General features: G+C 37.6%; 1 protein-coding gene across 1 annotated transcript in view; it reads left to right on the forward strand.

Annotated features, from left to right (window-relative positions):
* CSMD1 (CUB and Sushi multiple domains 1) overlaps positions 1-20,475 on the forward strand; it is a 2,075,474-nt gene that overhangs the window by 1,886,899 nt on the left and 168,100 nt on the right. Inside the window, exon 54 of the mRNA XM_089679519.1 lies at positions 6,296-6,469. Coding sequence (XP_089535645.1) covers positions 6,296-6,469 — 174 coding nt within the window. The remainder of the gene's footprint in view (positions 1-6,295; positions 6,470-20,475) is intronic.

The raw sequence follows: 20,475 nt of genomic DNA on the forward strand, positions 1-20,475 counted from the left end.
GTGCTGCCCACTACAGTAAGCAGGGATGGAAATACATCCCTGCTTCCTGGAGAACAGAACTACAGATGGGATGTGCCAAGACCAATGGAATAGGAGGCAAAACAGCTTCAGTCTTACAAACAGGAAATCCTTGGGAATTAACAGTTTGATTTGAAAATCATCAAGTTATTTTAGAGCAACCATTGAGTTAAAAAGAAGATGGATGACATATTCAGTGAAGGTAGGAGATCAGCAACAAGGACATGTAAAAACGTTTTTGCCTGGAGTTCTGCTTCAACTTGACCTTTGTTCTATTTTGATTAATATAAAGCAATGTTTCAGGGTCTCTCACACTAAAGATAATAGGGTGAATCCTATTCTTTTCACCTGTCTGCTCTCCTTTTCTGGTACAGGGGAGCTGTTGATCATAGGATAAGAGGTGGGCTCACATTCTCTCCCATTCTCATTATATTGCTCTGGGCTGCTACCTTTGATGAGCTCATATTAGCCTGGCCTACACTATGAAGGTCGTTACGTGGAATGTCATGGGCCTCCAGTCACCGAACAAGCGGATGAAAATCCTACACCACATTAAATGATTATGGTCAGATGTGGCCCTCCTCCAGGAGACCCATTTGACTGAGAATGATTTCTATCATCTTAAGAAACTTTAGGTGGGGGGGGGTTTGGGGTCCCCAGCGGTAGGGTGTGTAGTGGGAGTGGCCATCCTCTTTTACGAACGCCTGTCATACACTATATGTTCGTTAGACAAGAATCAGGAGAGCTGCAAACTATCTATCCATCTAGCTATTGCATCAAAAGATCTAGTCCTTACTAACATTTATGTGGTCAACTCACCAGGTACTGCTTTTTTCAGGATTTTTCCTCATGAGTGTTGAGTTCCCCTGAAACATTATATACAGTATACTAGGCGGGGATTTCAACAGTGTAATGAATGCTAAAGAAGATAAATCTTCTCTGTGCCCGATATGCAGTTCAGCTTTGTCTCCTACCTAGCGGGCCACTAATCTGTTGGCTAACACCATGTCCCTTTTACACATGGCTGACGTTTAGTGCCTATCCCATCCTACTGACAGGGATTACACTTTTACTCACTGCCACATAACACTCTATCACATATTGATTATTTCTTTTGCTCGTCCTCTTTGCTTCCGGCAATACAGGATTCTGAGATTTTAGAAATAGCTATCTTGGAGCATAGCCCCATTTTGGTTACCATGGTTGACCTCAAGCCTCGTGACATGCCTTCTCTGTGGCAGTTTCCTATTTAGATAATGAGGATTTTCAGCATGCAATATTTTAGCCCCTGGCTGAATGAAAAAAAAAGTGAGCCATGTCTGGCCAGCTTTACACTTATCCAACATTTAGCTTGGATGCACTTAACATGAAAAAAGATCTGGTAATGGGTTCACTTTAACATTATCTGTGGCTGTATAGACTGAACATTTAAAATGTGCCCACATTTCAGTTCACGTATATGTGAATTGTGACAAATCCAGGTCTCTCTTATTATTATTATTATTATGCAGGATTTATATAGCACCAACAGTTTGCACAGCGCTTTACAAAATGAAGGCAGACATTACAGTTACAATACAATTTGGTACAAGAGAAAGCAGAGGACCCTGCTCATTAGAGCTTACTGATTAGAGATTGATTGTTTTCTTTTTAACAAATTAACAATCAGAAAATAGCTCAAGGCAACTTAGGTATAATGGTGGGGGTACATTCAAAAGGACATACATCTTTAACTCACTTTTGAACTTTATGATCACCTTCAAAAGAAACAACTTTATTTACTGTTGTGTGCTTTTTCCTTTCTGCACTTAATCTTTGACTGTATCATACTGCAGGATTTTGCTTTTATCTTGAGCTGTTTGAAAGAGAATTCAATTGGTATTTGTGTGTACCGTTTCACTGTTCTACTGCATTTTATACTTCAACTTTTTTTTTTTTAAGATTTAAGATTCAGGCAATCGATATAATTTCAGAAGAGAGTAAAGTTCACTGAATCTGATTGAATAAGATTGCATATATACATCTGTATGAGCTACATAGGAAATGTGGAAGCAGTTGCCTGATTGCGCTATTTTCTGGGGTAGCCAAGGAGAAAAAAGACGCATGATTTAACATGAGAATTTTGTGAGATAGAGGAGTTAACCGTGTCAGCAGAGTTTTATTTTGCTCCACTGTCAAATTACTTATTCTAATTGCTGTACATAACATTAATTAATGTAGAAATCACACATTAATTAGTGTAAAAACATTATTATGCTCTTGAAGGCTAAACAACAGAATCTTATGTGTTACATTTATTACGCCCACAGGGATAGGCAGCACCTAAACTAAGAGAATTAGACCTGAGCTAATTTTCATTTGGGTCATACAGCAATTGCAGACTGTAATTAATTGGGAGCACTTGGGATTAATCGGTTCAATGGTTGAATATAAAATCACCCCAGCATATGGGTAATCCACACATAGGTACAGTGCAGCCATTATACAGTTACATAAAAAGAATAGTTTGCACACACAGAGAAGAAATCTGTCTCCTGTAGGACTATTTTCAAATGCTCCATTTGCTTTGCACTAGTTTGAAACTTTACTAAACCTGGAATTGTCGAGCAAGTTGTAGTAAGGCAAAGCATATGTTTTGCTCTTTATTAGCAAATAATAATGTATTATCTAAAATATAGCATATTTGAATAAATGTCCACAAGTAGCAAAAACAAAAGTAGATGGCCTTTAGTTGATTGGAAGTAGGCTTGGGTCTCTGTTTTATTAAGTACTTTTAACCATCTTTAGACAACAGATTTCTTGTTGCTTGTTTTGAGATTCCTGATTTTCTAGCTGACAGCTACTTTCTAGTTACAGCCACAGCCAAAAATTGAAAAATGCTCCCACAATTTTGTGCCGTGATCAGTCTGACTCTAATAGGGTTGGCCAACAGGACCTCAGAGGTGTTTCATAAAAATGCCTGATGTTTTAGGTCTGAAGTGTCATACTGATATCTAGAACTGCTGCACAGTGCTTTGACTTTTTATTGTGTATGTGGTAAGACCTTCTTACAATGAGCTTACATGCTTGTTGTCTCTGCCCTCTATCTCTTTGCCCTAGTCATAGTAAGGGGCAAAATAATTTGGGTTTTAAGGGGAAAGTGCTTGTGCAACACTTTTTCCTGTGGCAATTGACAGTCAAATGACAATTACATTTCAATGGCTGAGAGTTAATTGGGTTGATTTACTAAAGTTGTCATTTACTTCCCCTGCAAAACTTGGTATTTCAAATAAGCACAGCTTCATTGGTCTAAATAAACATTTTCATCCTCATTTCAATCCCTTTGTGTTTGGCTTCCAGAACCTTCACTGTAACTATGACTGCTAGTAGTAGTAACAACTTTGAGGGACTTAACTGTATATCAGGAAGCAGACCTATGCTCCTTAGTCACTGTTGAAGTTTATGAGGTTGTCGAGAAAGAAATGTAACTGTTTCCAGTTACTAACATAGGGATGCTGTTCACTGATGTTCAGCTTTAGCTTACTAACTTTTTCTGGAGAAATGTTAACCCCTAAAAAATGATATGCTGCTTATAAAAGAGCTAGATGTTGAGGGGGTATTACTGTAGATACTTACAGAACTGAATAGATACAGTATATTTGATACCTCTTCCCTCAACCAACAATCAATGATGTTTCAACTAGCCATCTGCTCTCCCGCAGAATTTATTAGGCTGAAGACTGCTGGATCGGTTTATTAAAGACAAATAGGTTTACTACTCTGCAAAGTATTTCATAAAATATTCATTTAGCCTAGTAAATGTGGTGAAAATTCACTTTGAAAAAAAATACCCAATCACATATAAGAATTAAAAAACATATGTTTACTTGCACATGTTTGGCTGATGGAAATCAGCAGAGCTTTACCTCATTCACTAAGCCAGGGCTTAAAATTTTGAGTCTAGACCTACTAGCCAGGCACAAACCTTGCTCTCCACCAGTTGCCACACCTAACCTTGCCCAGGTCCGCCTCCAACCCCACCCGGCCCATCCCCCAACCCCGGCCTTGCCCCCAACCACGCCCTCTTAAAGCTTGTGAAATTACATTTTAATTTAGAATAAAGAGTCCAAAATATAAAAAATTTCAATTATAACATAGATTAAATTTTACATCATTAGGCACTAGTGATACCAAAGCTGAGGCGTTATTCCTCCCACTGATACCAATGATAGAGCACTATTCCTCCCACTGACACCAAGCGTGGGGCACTATTACTCCCACTGACACCAAGCATGGGGTACTATTCCTTCCACTGACACCAAGCATGGGGTACTATTCCTTCCACTGACACCAAGCATGGGGTACTATTCCTTCCACTGACACCAAGCGTGGGGCACTATTCCTCCCTGTCACAATTGGAGACTGAAATGACGAGGTCGGCTTCACTTGAGTCACTAGCCCTGACCCCACTGGAAATGGAACAGACGGTGTCTAGGGACTAGGGGGACAAGAGCACTAGCAGATGTTGTTTGCAGCTCTTGCAGTTGGAGACTTTGGAAGACTGATGAATATCCAATTCAAGAACAGTAGTGATATGCAGAGCTGGTATGGTAGGTCATCAGGTGTGCACCAGAGTAAGACAGGAAGCTGGGATGGGAGACAGGAGCAATGTCATAGGAATAGCTTGGGTCATCAACGGGCGGACAGCATGGTACCAAATCATAAGCAAGCCGAAGTCAGGAGCAGAGCCGAAGTCAGGAACAAGTATCAAGCAGGAGAGTAATCAGAGTCAGGAACAAGCCGGGTCCGCAACAAGGAAATCACACAGGGACGAGCAGGAAACGAGGAACAGCTGAAGACCAGTCAGCACTCAGCACAGGCAGAGGCACCTTTTAAATAGTCCGCCTGGTGCCAATCTTCGCCGTGCATGTGCACGATCGTGCATTTCTGTGCGCATGCGCACGTCTATTCAGCCGTCTCATGGGAATTCCCTTACACTCCCAATGACACCAAGCATGGGGTACTATTCCTTCCACTGATACCAAGCGTGGGGCACTATTCCTCCCACTGACACCAAGCATGGGGTATTGTTCCGTTTACTGATACCAATGACAGGGTATAATTCCTCCCACTGACACAAACGCTGTCTGCAGTTCCTCCTGTGCCTCCTTGTCCCAGTACCCATCTGCTGTGTGTGATGCTCAGTACTATACCTTCCATGCCAGCAGGATGTGCATGATAGCCAGCAGCGGGCAGGGTCTGGTCTTGCTCTTGGTGAGGACAGGAGGTGCTCTGCTCCTTCCAGCAAATCTATGTGATGTGAGATGGAGCAGTCCCTGGCTGCCTGCACCTCCAGTCCATCCCCGTTCTCTGGGATCCCGATAAGTCTGTCTTCCGGTCCCAGAGGCAAAGAGAGGAGGTTGTGTGAGGGGGTGCGCATGCACCCGACATCACCATAGCAACATCTGACGCTGGAGTGGCCATCGGATACAGACAGCTAGACGAGCCACAGGACACAAGTACTGGGGAGATGGGAGAACTTCATACAGAGTACAGTTGATAGGTAAAAGAAAAGGGAGTGATAGAAGGTGCAGAAGCGGTCAGTAGTTATTTACACTCGCAAAATGCGAGCAGGCCAGTGGAAATTTTAAGCCCTGCACTAAGCTATATGAAATTCTCTTCCTTTAAACAAACTGAATTTGTCTTCAGTGTGTCAACCCCCATGAATCAATATGGAGCATTCTTCTGTGAATGAGTGAGTGAGTGAAAAATAATTAAACTTTTTCTTGGAAACTTTGATTTTTTTTCGTTACTTTATTACATAACAACTATTAACAGTTTTTGCCCAACAAGCATCTTTTACCAAAAAAAAAAAACTGCATTAATCGACAACCCTCTGTTTACTCTATCAGCCTAAGAATCTAGCAAAATGTATGAGCAGCTTCACATTTCCTATTATTTGGTTGATTACAATGCAATTAAAATGCAAAAACATATATCAGCGTATGTGTAATTTATTTATACACATCAAACCACATTATTTAACTGTATGTTATGAAATTAAAATCAATCATAATGTCTTAAAAGGTCACATGACTCCAATGATACTCAAAATATGAGAAGGAGAGGTTGTCACTCCTGAACCTTTCTTGTTTTGCTACAAGCATCTGCAGTCAGATTTCACATGAAGGACAGGATATAAACCAACAGTGTACAATTTCACTGAGTGTCAAAGTATGAATACTTAATTAAAGGCTATATTCTATGAGAATTTGAGTGCTCTTTTTTCTTGTTACAGCTCTAACTTGTGGTCATCCTGGAAATCCTGCACATGGAATTACCAATGGAAGTGAATTTAATTTAAATGATGTTGTGAACTTCACATGTAATCTAGGTTATGTGCTTCAGGGTTCATCTCAAGCACAATGCCGCAGCAATGGTATTTGGAGTATCCCTCTTCCATATTGCCGAGGTAAGATTACTTCGCTAAAGAATCAGTCAACTAAACACTGATATTGTAGTTAATAATAGATTCTCTAAATGACACCCCAAATTTCTTTTATTTTTCATTGCAAATTGCAGGATCTCCTTGACAGAGTTCTTGACTTCTATTTATAGATTTATGTTTATTCTGTCAAGGAGTTTTGCCCCTTACCACAATTACCACAAGAGTTTAACATCTGGATGCAGTCTTATAAACTGGAATTGCAAGTCTCTGGTTTGTAAGTACAGAGATTCACTTAGCAAACATACCTTCTACCTCAATAGGTGCTTAGCTTCAATTTAAAACTACTCAGTAATGAAACACAAGAAAATATACAAAAAGCACTCAAGCACAGTGTACACTATAAACTGCTACAACTTATGCCCAGCATTACTTTAATCCTCAAGACTGTGCCTGAGCCCTCAGTAAATGTCCCACTTCTGGGACGTGAAGACACTCCACTCCTTCTCAATTATGTCCTCATAAAATGCTGGCCTTTAGAAAGTCAGTATGTACATGGATCCTCTGGAGGATGTACATTTAGCAGAGTAGAACATTAAGGACTTCATTAACTTTGTACTTTACTAGAGAGTTGCATTAGGCTGTTGCCAGTGATGGGCCTGCACAAGCATTACTAGATACCATTACTGAATAGCTAGATCTGCTAACTGCAGAAAGCAAACTCTGCTCTAAGCAATAAAAATAGTGCACATCAACCACAATGCAAAAGTACCAGTACCATATGTGCATGATGTAATGAGAAATAAATAAACTTGCTTTCATACATGTCATTGAGACTGGAGTACAGCATAGAAAATCCAGCACATGGATTTGCAGGTAAGGACACAAATTTACATTGGTTATTTGGTATTATTAGGAGCAATCTCTTGTCCTACAATGGGACATGGGTATTAAAACATATACTGCACTACCAGTATTAAAGCTAACTTTAGGTATGCAATATTGCATGGTACTTGGCTCTAGCCTAGTTTAATAAACTGTATATTTCACTTATTCCAAAGTCTTGCTAGATGTCTAGTGTACTACCAGTTCTCATGTTGCTTTTTTACTCTTTCCCAAAATGAGATACTAGATAATTTTGTCTGGTTTATCATTTTGTATCTTCAAATATTATATATTTCAAAGGTGAAACCTTTCTTACCCTGCCCTATCTAGCTTTAATCTTTCTTCATTTGTATAGTATTCATCCCTTTTCACTATAAAGGGAAACCAGGGAACATCTTCCAATTTTCAGATTATTGTCAGCCCTCCATAGCTCTATGAAGAGAATTGAGTTAGTCTCTAATGGAAATGCATATATTTTATGTCACGGGATCATTGATAAGAAGCTTATTTTCTAGAAATTTGGTTCAAATGTTGCTTGGTACAGGGAAAGTTTCAGAAGGAGATGAGTATTTGTGGTTGCTAGTGAGCTTTTATCTACTTGATTTCAAGATGCTTTTTATTTGTTTATATTGAATTGTTAGGTTTCATCTATATGGAAATGTAAGAAAGAATGCATCTGATGTGCTTACTATCTCAAATAGTTTTTCTGATATCCGGGCCATTGAGAAAAGGTTGCCCCTAAAAGCTTTAGTACACATTTATTTATGTTTACATCAAGATCCATGCATTCGGTTCTGAATGTTTTAACATTAGTTTTATTTAAAAGGGAAGTCCACTTAATGAATTTAAATGTATTTGTGGATATCTGGACTTGTACACAGAGGAGATTTACTAAAACTGGAGAGTGCAAAATCTGATGCAGCTCTGCAGAAACCAATCATCTTCCATGTTTTATTGTCAAAGCCTATTTGAACAAGCTGAAGTTAGAATCTGGTTGGTTACTATGCACAGATGCACTAGATTTTGCACATGCCAGTTTTAGTAACTCAACATATTTTCATGTCTCTGTTCTATTCATCTGTTTTGAGGTCCCATGTATATGTAAGTTGCTGGAGAGGTGCTAAAATCAATCACTTTTATTGAAGATTTTAAGATTACCATGTTTAGATTTTGTGATTTTATTGTGATGGATCTTCAACAACAGTGATTGATTTCAGTCACCTGCTTCTGTACCAGCATGATGAAAGTTTCTCGGAGCACAAAAAGGAAGATGACTATTTTAAGCACTCTGGACAAGTAACATTGATATGGCTATATCTAGGATCTGACTTACCAAAATTTCAAGGGTGGTGAAGTACAGTGAATTTAAGTGATCCAGTGCCAGGTTTATTAAAATGTTAAAAGTGAGCTAAAATTTGCCTGAAATGAGCCCAGATTCACTTCAGGTCACTTTCCATTTTAATAATTCTAACCCAGAACCTGCTTGTTTCTCTGTTCTTCGCCTTAATTTAGTAAATCAGACCCAGAAATGTACACACCAGTGGGTTCTGGATGTTTTCCCAGCACCTCCTTTACAGAGTAGGTGAAAATGTTTAAAAGAGAAGCTGTTGTGGCACAGTGTGATCATGGTAGTTACTAAGGAAATAACAGAAAAATCACAAAAAACACAGCTGTGGACTTTGTAAAGAGATTAACAAAGTAGCAGAGCAAGGCTCATTTAGATAGCTAAGCAAAAATACAGAGGTATTTAATGCTTTTGCTGCCAAGACCATATGGTTTACAGACCTACAGCACTGCTTCCAGCTGGCCAGGTCCATACACCGTGTGGACCTGATTCCTCCTATTGCTATAAGCTCATGGTAACTTCAGTGACCATGAACTCAAAGCAGAACTGCTCAGCAGACACTGCTGAACAAAAAAATAGCTCTGATCAGCAGATGACAATCCGCTGATCAGAGCTATTACCCCAAAGGATGACTTCCCGTCGCCACCACCGCCGCTAGGAAGGTTACATTCCTCCCTCCTGTCACTTACCATAACCCCCCCTACCACTCTTGTTTCCCCCTTTCCCACTCCACTTTTCTCTACTTCTCTGCATTCTCCCCCCACATACCTAGCACCAATCCTGCCCCGCCAGAAACAATGTCTCCATTTATGAATGAATAGAAGCCTATATTCAGAGACATCTGCTCATTCATATAAAACTGCAGCTGAGGCTCCAAAAAGAGACACCAGGGTCAGTTTAGACCCCCCCCCCCAGAAAAAAAAAATTTTTGTACAAATTATCAAAAATAACATTGTAAATAAATAAACAATTACATTAAAAAAAAATTAAGGATTTGTTCACACAGGCCATATACAGCGTATACCCCTGCAAAGCCATGTTTTATCCACACGGGGATGACCAGGTTTTCTGTGCATCCCCATTCAGACAATTCCATTGATGTCAATTGGGCTGCAGCAACTGCACAGGCATAGTTACTGCTCGTAATTTTACATCCGTGTGCGTCCAGGTGCATGTCCCTGAGCTCAAGTGCCTGTGTTCAGAGCCACGTACCTACATGGATATCAGATTGGGAGCAGCGGCTGTGCTTGAGCAGCCACTGCATCCCAACTGACATGAATGGGACTGCCTGCACGGGGATGCAAGGAACACCGGGGCATCCATGCAAGTGAACACAGTCCTCCACAGGCATGCACTGTAGTACGCCCCATGTGAATGTAGCCTTAGTAGGAATTTAGCAGGAATTTTGTAAGATATGTGTATTTTTTGTGTAAGTAGCAATTTGATAAACATCTGCAAAACTATTGCGGGACCTAAACATTCAGTAGCACATTTTTTTATTCTACAGGTCATGTGCTTTCAGAAAATGCATGGTTAAGGGTCTTTTACAAACTCTGAAAGCTGTAAGTGAAAAATTATAACCTCAGATTTTTAGATTGAATTGTGTTTATTTACAGCTTTGCACACCTTCAGTTTTCACCAATATACAAAAAGGCACAATTTAAAATATATAAAATATTTGTTATTAACTCAATACAGTTTTAGCCTTTATATTTAATAGGAATTGTATATTTTTAGCAAAAATATTGTTTTGATAAACATTTGAATAAATATCACGAATAAATATCAGTAACACCTTCTTTTTTATTCTACTGGTCCTATGCTTTCAGAAAATGTATAGTCTGGGAGGTCTTTTGCAAACTGTGAAAGCTGCAAGGGAAGAAAAAAAACAATGGGAAAATTGCAAAAATGGTCTGGCCATCTGAGTTCAAAAGTGGAGCACAGGGCCTGGCAGCGAAAGGGTTAAGGTACCCAACATGTGTATATTAAAACTAAACATTTTTATTAAATTGTAATTAATAAAATAAAAACAGAGGTACAATCATTATTTTGACAAAATTGTGTCCAATTATAAAAGATTATATGTTAAACTCATCCAAAGAGCATACTTCCTCCCCATCATATAATCACATTTTCAAAGTTAAAACTGTGATACAAAGTAGCATAAAAATAGTAGGGCTTGAATATATCCAGCTGGGGATGAGGTGAACTCTTGACTCTACATGTTTCTTAGATTCAAGTTCAGATTTTTCAGGAGTATGGATGGGTTATTTGATCTAAGATAAAACAAAAAATATCACGCCACAAGACATAAGATAGATCAGCAAAAAAATGCCAAAATATGAATTACAAGGATTTAGGACTACCCCAACACATATTCCCACATTGGGACTGATCACCAATGCTCACCAATGTGGGTGCATGAAAGGGTCCAACAACATACAAATTGCTGGCTATGGGTGATCAGCCCCTATGTGAGGATATGTGTTTGGATAGTACTAAATCTTTTTAAGTAATATTTTCACATTTTTGTTAAAATGTTCTTTGTCTTGTATTGTGATATTTTTTGTTTTATCCTAGATCATATAACCAATCCATACTCGTGACAAAGCAGAACTTGATTCTGAGAAATAAGTAGAGTCAAGAGCTTGCTTCATCTCCAGTTGGATATACTCAAGCGCTGATATTATTATGCTACCTTGTATAACCCACAGCTGTAATATTGAATATGTTTTAATATATATATATTGGGGATGCTCTTTGAATGAATTTAACATATCGTCTTTTTACGATTGGATGCCATTTTGTCCAAATAATTATTTTATCTAATTTTTAATTTTAATTACTACAACGTGACAAAAATATTTGGTTTTAATAGTCATGTAGTGGGTACCTTTAAAGTCTTCTGGGTGTGAAATTACTGATCGTTCTAAATTGTTGTTCAGATTGGGATGTGGCATCCTTTTTGATATACAAAGCCCCTTTTACCATGTTTTTTGGTTGGTTAAAGCAGCAGAGTGAGAATATAATGTATCTCCATAGAAAAGCCACAATGCAGAGGGGCTGGAGTTAAATAGGTAAAGACATTAATTTGCTGCCAAGAAAGATATGACTAATCAGTTAGAAGAGGATTTCTGATTGGTTTAATGGGTCAATGCATTTTAAAATTCACTAGCAATCTTTGAATTGCCCTATTAAACAAGTATAAATCACTAGTATTGTGATTTCCTAAGTCTTATGTATGTTTGCTATCACACTTGCACCTCAGACTAAATGTTAACAAAGCTACTATTAAAACTAACAATCAGACTGGACAAGGTACCAAATGGTATAAAGCAGTATTTTTTAGAATTGCTTCTTATAACTATAACTAGAGATGAAAAAACTGATCTGTATAGATCAAAAACAATTTAGTACTGTCTGTGATACATTTTGTATTTGCATTGACATTCAAATTTTCAGGACAAGCTTTTGGGGTATACCTCCTTCTTCAAAGTCCAAGCAGTATTAACACAGAAGGTTTCAGCAGCATGTTAATAAGACGTCTCTGAGAGATTCTTTGGATACAACCCAAACAACATAAAACCAACACAACAGCTACGCTGCTTTCTCTCAGTGACCTGGAAGCCAATCTGAAAATGTGGATATACAGTAACAGAAGAAGTTGGAATCATCAATTTGTCAAATAACAAACTTTTTGAGCCAGAAATAATAGTCCTCTCTAAAGGCCTTACATTTTGCTCAACCACCAAATTGGATAATTTACAGTTATTCTCAGATAAGGAGGAATCTTTAGGAGTCTAAGGCTCAAAATATTTTCACAGAAATGAAAGCAAAAAGAAAAAGATCAGCAACTTCACACCTCCACAAGGACATAACCCCAAACTGGACACCTATTCTAACAGCTTGATATTTCAAGAAAAACCCCTGATATCTACCCAGAAAAATATTTTTTGTTTGCAATCTTTCACCACTGGAGCAAAAGGCTTTACTTGATATAAGCAATAATCAGACCATCACCATCAAACCAGTAACTAAATTGGATTATGACCTGACCCAGGATTTTATGCAACAATTAAAAGGTCTTATTAAAAACTACCAACCCACATACATTCAGAATTTATCAGTGTCATTCTGAATAATCCAGAAATTGAGGATTTCTTTATGCTCCCCAAGATCTACAAACCATAAAAATCCAGCCAGACCCCTCATAACAGGTATGAACACACTACTTACTGAACAAATCTCAGGCCTTGTAGAAAAACTGTTAAGACCCTTAGTCAGAAATGCTGCTGTTTTTCTGCAAGATGCAACTGATTTACTTAATAAGATCAACAATATACAGCAATTACCATCAAAAACATTTCTAGTGATTATGGATGTAGAATTTCTGTACAGCAACATCCCTCACAAAGATAGGTTTGCTGCATGTCAAAGATTTTATCATCCTCACCAAACCACAAATACAGCCATGATGATGTTAATGAATTTCATAATGACATACAACAAAATATTGATATGATTGTTATATTGATGGTATTTTCATTATATGGACAGAAGGTGAGGAAAATCTAAAAAAAATGTTATTCATTGATCAACATGTTTCACCTATCAATCAAACTAAAAAAGGACTATTTAAGCACACATGTCAACTTCTTGGGCACCACAGTATACATCAGGGATGACAAACTACATACCACAATCTACAGGAAACCCACTGATAGATGCAACTATCTCCACAGTTAAATCTTACATCCCCACATACCAGGTGGGCAACATACACAGCCAGATACCTCAGAATATGCTCTGAACCAGAAGGCTGAAACACCCATCTCAGAATACTAGCAGACTCCTTTCATAAGAAAGGTTACAAGGCCAAAACCATAAATACAAGCATAACACTGCCCTGGAAACCACAAGAGAAAATCTCCTACAATGCAAAGAGAAAAAAAAATTAACCATGTACCTCTAGTAATGAAATACAATCCAGTACTAGAAGGGATAACAAAGATAACCAAAGATTTGCAACCCATCATAACAGAGTATGAAACACTGTAAGAAATATTCCAGCAACCCACAATGCTGACTTTTAGGCAACCATCCAACCTCAGATATAAACTAATTAGTAGGAAACCTCATTCTGATTATGAAGTCACAAATAAAGGAACCAAGCCTTGCATCAAAACTGTGCAGCCAAATTGATCCATTAAAAAGAGTCACACACATAAAAGGGACCATCAATGCTACAAGATCATACACCTGTACCTCCAGTAATGTTGTGTGCCTGATCCAATGCAAAAAATGTAATGAAGGATCATACATTAATGAAACAGGAAAGAACTTACAAACAAGAATGAAGTTACACCGATACACCATTAAATAACAACAATCAGACCACACTATGAAAGACATGACTGTGTTGTTCTTAAAAGGAACTTCAAAACTACTCAGGAAAGGAAAGCTTTTGAACTAAGAATGATAATTATATTTGACATAAAAGATAATAAACTAAATGTGGACCTCAGTTTTCTTAACCACTATCCAACAGATTTCCGATCACTTTCACCTCTGTGACTCCCCTCCCAGTCCATAGCCCTCCCCCTGTTTCATTCCACTAATTAACATTGCTGTGTACTTTTGTTTGTTTTTTTCATTCATCTCAGAGATTGTCTTATTAATATTCCACATACTCAACTTTGTGTATTAGTACTGCTTTGACCTTTAAGAAGGAGTACACCCCAAAAGCTTGTCCTGAAAATTTGGATGTTAGTGCAAATACAAAAGTATCACGGATAGTACTTAATTGGTTTTGTGGCAAGTGTGCTAATACAGCTACAATCACCTTAAGCAGATCTGTATAGAACAAAATCCAACAGAAGATAAGATAATACATTGAGAGCGGATATTAGGTATCTTTTTTTTACCTATTTCCTTGGAAATAACAGCCAGATCCCTGCTAGCTTACAGACTGGTACCATTATAACCGTGGACTGTGTTTAAAAGAGTGATATTGATATAAGGACACCATATCACACACCTGTGTGCTAGGTTAGAAGCTCTGTGAAGGGGAAAAACATAAGTCATTTTCCATTTTATTAAATAAATATTACATGAATGGAACAAGTATGCAGATCAGGAAGTTCTGACTTCACTCTGACTTTCTAAGCTACATACTTCTTTTTTGGTCATTGGCTTGTCAAAGCTAGAGACAGCCAGGCAACTAAAATTCTTAACAAGAGATCAGCAATCGTAGCCTCTGTATATCTCACCACAGATTTCCTTTAGAAGAAGCTTATCTCTAATTATGTTGATGCAGAAAAGACGTTCAGATGTACAAAGCCCTGCACATGCATAAACTGGGAAAATAAAAAAAAATGAAAAATGGGATATTTTGAGAAACAAGAATATCTATTCCTACCTATGGGAAATGTTCTGACTCATCATTTATGTTTCACATTTTAGAGATATGCAGGGCTTTATCTTCAAAACAGATATATAATCCACATTAATTGAAGGCTATTGAAAGGCAGAGATTGATTTCTTTGAAGATTTTCTTTTTTAGAAAAGTACCACACAGATAAATTGTGTCACTGTGATAGAGAGGGACATGGCTAAAAATAACCCACAGAAATATGGCAGCGTTTTATTATAATACTGCTTTACGCTTCACACTATACCTGCTCCAGGATTTATGAATTCAACGGCACACAGCAGCTCAAAATACTGGCATTGCTGGCTCCTTTTGTCAAAGAAGGATACCTGTATATAAGCCTGTTAAATGAATATGTATGTTATGTATAAACACTATTTAATAAGTAAAGACTCAAATAGCAAACAGTTGTGCTCATTAACCTATAGCAACCAAAAACCAGCTTTTATGAGTCTAACTAACTATCCAGAGTAGATTATATAATATATCACTATTATTATTAAGAACAAGCCATTTCATAAAATACAATATACACTGAGTAATCTAAAATGTAAGACAATGTGTGTTTATGTTAATTTGCATTTACTTTATTATTACCAAAAGAATGTCTTGTCTTATTAGTACATTTGTTTCAAGCTTTTCTCCCAAGATTGGACATACAGTATGAGCTCAAAAGTTTAAGCACAAGTAGAAAATCTAAATTTCGCTATAACATATGTGCAATTATGACTCACCCCTAACATACAGTATGTTCTCACTCTTACATTATACCACTCTCTCCTAGTAACTGTAACACTTAAAGAATATGTAAACACAAAATATCATATTCCGGATATGTGCCTGCTGTACAATGTACTTGTACAAAAAAGTATCCAGTTTTCTGACTGTGCTAGGAGCTAATCCAATGATCAGGCTTGTGCTGATATGCCTCCTCTCCCACTGCACAGACATTCAAGGGGAAGATCAGTGTGCTGCTGCTTCTCCTCCCTTAACTCCTTATGTAGCTGACAACAGAGAGTATGTTATCACTTATAAAAAAAGAGAAAAAAAGGTATTTATATTTTTTTAATGTGTATACACAGATGGTTTGCCTTTCATTTCTATTTTAAACTGGATGGGTAATTTTCCAAGGTGAGCGTTTAAATACACTTTAACGTAATCACTAAAGTTAACCCTTTGTATTTAACCCCACCCAAAATTGAAACTCACTTAAAATGAACTGTTTCATCTTCCTGACCTTACAAATTTACTCCCTAACACCTAACCTAACTCTTTTAACAGTTATTAAATAACACTTTTGTTGAGAGAAAAAAAACATCTCATCTGGGTGATCAATGTACATTGCAAAGGCTTTACCAACCTTTGTTGCAGATCCCTACCTGTTTCTGACCAGAAGGAATAGCTGTTTGTTTGACCATGCCCTTTGGATACTGATTCTAAATGGGGGGGTGCTGGTTCATTATAATCAGCTGATGCACTTCTAGTGTTCTGGTGAGAAAATGGTCTGTTCTAACAACTGCTGTAATTTACTAAAGCAATAAACATACTGAACAAGAGAATAGGGCCTGCATCCTTTAGAAGTAATTAACCCTTAGGAAGTACATTATCTCCCAAAAGTAGTTTTTTTTGTGTAGAATATGCCTAATATCTGACTTGTACCTTAGTGCAAATTTCTGGGGAAATCAGTAAGCCAATTACAGAAACAGAAAGTGACATTGTTGGAGGTGTTTTGTACACTGACGGTATACAAAATGCCTCCAAGTTGCAATTTCACATTGAATTTTACATAAAATTTCTGTATTGCAAATTGAAAAGGATGGCTAATTTTAATAGCATTGAAAAATAAAAAGAAGAGTACTGGGATTTTAACAGAGCCAAGATTAAAATATTTTGGGGTACATAGCCTCTAAAAACAGTAACAAAGTAAAACATAGTTATGCCATCCCTGCCAAAAAAAACACTTCCCCCACACATATTTAAGCACATATAAGCTCTATGTATGATACATAATGCATGTAATGCAGCACAATCATATGGAATAGGGGAAAGGAAGTGCACTTGTAGTCAATAACTGATGCGTTCGTATTAAGCTTCTTCAGGGGTTCAGGAAACAGAGAATGAGTGTGGTTGCTTAAAAAAAGTAGCAAATATAGTAATATATACAAATAAATCAATATGCAAAAAATATATTACATATATGAATAATATACAACCACTTACATCATGGCCCTCTAAGGGTGCCTAATTTCTGCTTGGTGTATGTCCAACAGACACAACTGGTAAGATTGAAGGTCAGATGATAAGACGTGAGACAAATATAGTTCCCATCAGTCCATGCCGAATGAAGTGTTCGGCCAAATACAGGAGGAGAGGAGACCATAGACCACTCTCCACTAAATAGTCCCTTCAAAATACTAGGCAAAATAGACAAAAAATAAAAAAATAATATATAAAAGGGACAAATAAGGACTGATTCAGACTGCCACAACAGCTATTAAAAAGATTATAGCTTTATAAAAGAAACTACCTGTGTAATATAGGACTCTTCATATATATTAGAAATTCATCCACAGGTGTAAGCACATGAAACGTTGTCCAATTGTTACATAAGGTAGACCCAGTATAACCTATGTCCAAAACATAAGGGCAATTGTCATAGATGGTTATAAAGTATATAGTAAATGGAGCCCAGACTACCAGTATAGTCCATAAAATACCTATCCAAGTGCACATGGGGGCTTAGCTTAAAGAATGGGTAATGTGGCTTAGATTAACCTTAATCTTCCCATCTTCCCAGTGTAGTAAAGTTTGCAGCTCTGTCTGTCTTGTAACAGGGCTATATATGGTAAATATGGCAGCACCACTTCAGACTGCGCCATTTACGGCATTTCGACATCAATACTGAACAGACACGGGTGGATGTGTCATTGCGCGTGCATCATGTACACGCGCATGCACGATAATGGTGGGGCGGATCAGCAGATTCCCCACCCAAGCAACATCCAATCCAGGGACCAAAACAGACCGACTAATTGGAATGTGGAACTCCACTGGAGGGAGAGAGCAAGGGTGGGACACTCAGCGCAGCATCCCACAAGAAGTCAACTTCTCTAAAAAAAACAGCACCATCATGTGGCCAAAATGTAATATGCCACAAAGTGCTCATAAAAGTGCACATAAAGGTATATCATGGGTTGACATTTGCCATTATAGCAGCAATATATCTGCCCAGCTATTACAAGTATAGGGTACCATAATTATTCAAAAAAGAAGAAGAAAAACAGTAAACATAATAAAGCTGACTTCCACATCCAATAGGTCTCATTGCAACCCACAACATGCACCCATGGGCAACCATACTCCCCACAGCAGACTGCAGAAATACCTCACCAATTTGTTGTGTAGAATTTGGACTGCAATCCACCATCCATTACAAACATATGTCTATCCCAAAGGACATATACCACTGCTAAATCAAATTTAAAAATTAATTATACATTATACATTTACGAGAAATAAATGAAATTAAACATGGCTAACAATTATGTACAACTTGGGTTCAGCATTAACAAATGGAGCTACTTCAAATTGTAGCAACATGTATACATAAGAAGGGTTTAAATCTGATATTCTCATTGATCCCAGCGATGCGTTGTTGCTTCCAGCTGGAAAATCCATTTTGTTTCCAGCTGGAGGAGACAGTTGTTAATGTCACCATTTTTTAGTGATGCTTCCACATGTTCCAAAGCCAAAAATTTGATAGAGTCTGCCCTGAAATTATGAAATAGTCTAACATGGCGACTCACTGATGATACCATTATACCATTCTGTATTAGATAAACATGATCTCTGATTCTTTTACAAAAAGGTCTTTTTGTCTTACCTACATGAAATGGTTTACATATGCATCCCATAAAATATACTACGCCTACAGATTGGCAATTGATTTCACAACTTGGGGTCCAAGATTATTCATTAGGTAAAGAAACACTGTTACCTACTGAGATCTAGCTACAAAAATTACACCTACCACATCTAGATGTACCCCTACGTCATCGGGTCACAGACGAGAGAGGAGATACAATATTGCTTAAATGGCTGCGTATAAGATGATCATGCAGTGTTTTGGATCAACGTTGATTTGTGGTTTGGATCCTACATCATTTTCCACTATGGGTTCCTCTATTAATAGGTGCCAGTGCTGTTGTAAAATCTGTGCTACTTGAGAATGCTGCTGGGAAAACTGTGTGATAGGGCGAGTTTGTTATTTGTTTCTGATTTCTTTTGAATATAAATGAGAGAATTGCAAGATCTATCATTTTGTGTGCCCATTGCCACCCCCTCACCTTTTATTTCAGGCCAAGCAGGTCCAAACATGGCTTTTACAGAGGGGCTATAGCAGGAAATGTTTAAAAAGAGCTTTCAGTAAAATAAAATGTAGATCTTGCGTATCTCTCATTTATACTCAAAAGAAAATCTGAAACAAATAACACTTTTTATTTCACGGTTTTCCCATGAGCATTCTCGAGTAGTAGAGATTTTACAACAGCACTGGCACCTATTAATAGAGGAACCTATAGTGGCAAAATATGTAGGATTCAAAGCAAAAATCACTTACCATCGATCCAAATCACTGCATGATCATCTTATATGCAGCCATTTAAGCAATATTGTATCTCTGTTGTCTATGACCCAACAACGTAGGGGTACATCTAGATGTGGTAGGTGTAATTTTTGTAGCTTGATCTTAGTAGGCAACAGTGTTTCTTTACCTAATGAACAATCTTGGACCCCAAGTTGTGAAATCAATTGCCACATTGTAGGCGTAGTATATTATACTGTATGTAATGCATATGCAAAGCATTTTATGTAGGTAAGACAAAAAGACCTTTTTGGAAAAGAATCAGAGATCATATTTATATATATATATGTGCATCCTCAATGAGCCGCCATGTTGGTCTGTTTCAGGGTGGATTCTATAAAATTTTTTGCTTTGATACATGTGAAACCTCACCATGAGTTGGTGACATTAACAACTGTCTGCTCCAGCTGGAAACTAAATGAATTTTCCAGCTGGAGGTGCCTAAGCATCCTGGAATCAATGAGAATATCAGCTATATACCCTTCCTATGAATATATCTTGCTTCAGTTTGAAGTAACTCCTTTTCTTAATGCTGGACCCAAGTTTTGCACAATTGTTAGCCACATTTCACTTAATTTATTTCTCATAGTTGTATAATGTTTACTTCTTTTTTAAATTTGATTTAGCAGTGGTATATGTCCTTTGGGACAGACATATGTTTGTAATGGATGGTGGATTGCAGTCCAAATTCTACACAACAAATTGGTGAGTTATTTCTGCGGTCTGTATAC

Source organism: Staurois parvus, unplaced genomic scaffold (assembly GCF_062004578.1).
Source record: "Staurois parvus isolate SC_StPar_1 unplaced genomic scaffold, SC_StPar_1.0 ptg000226l, whole genome shotgun sequence".
NCBI lineage: Eukaryota > Metazoa > Chordata > Amphibia > Anura > Ranidae > Staurois > Staurois parvus.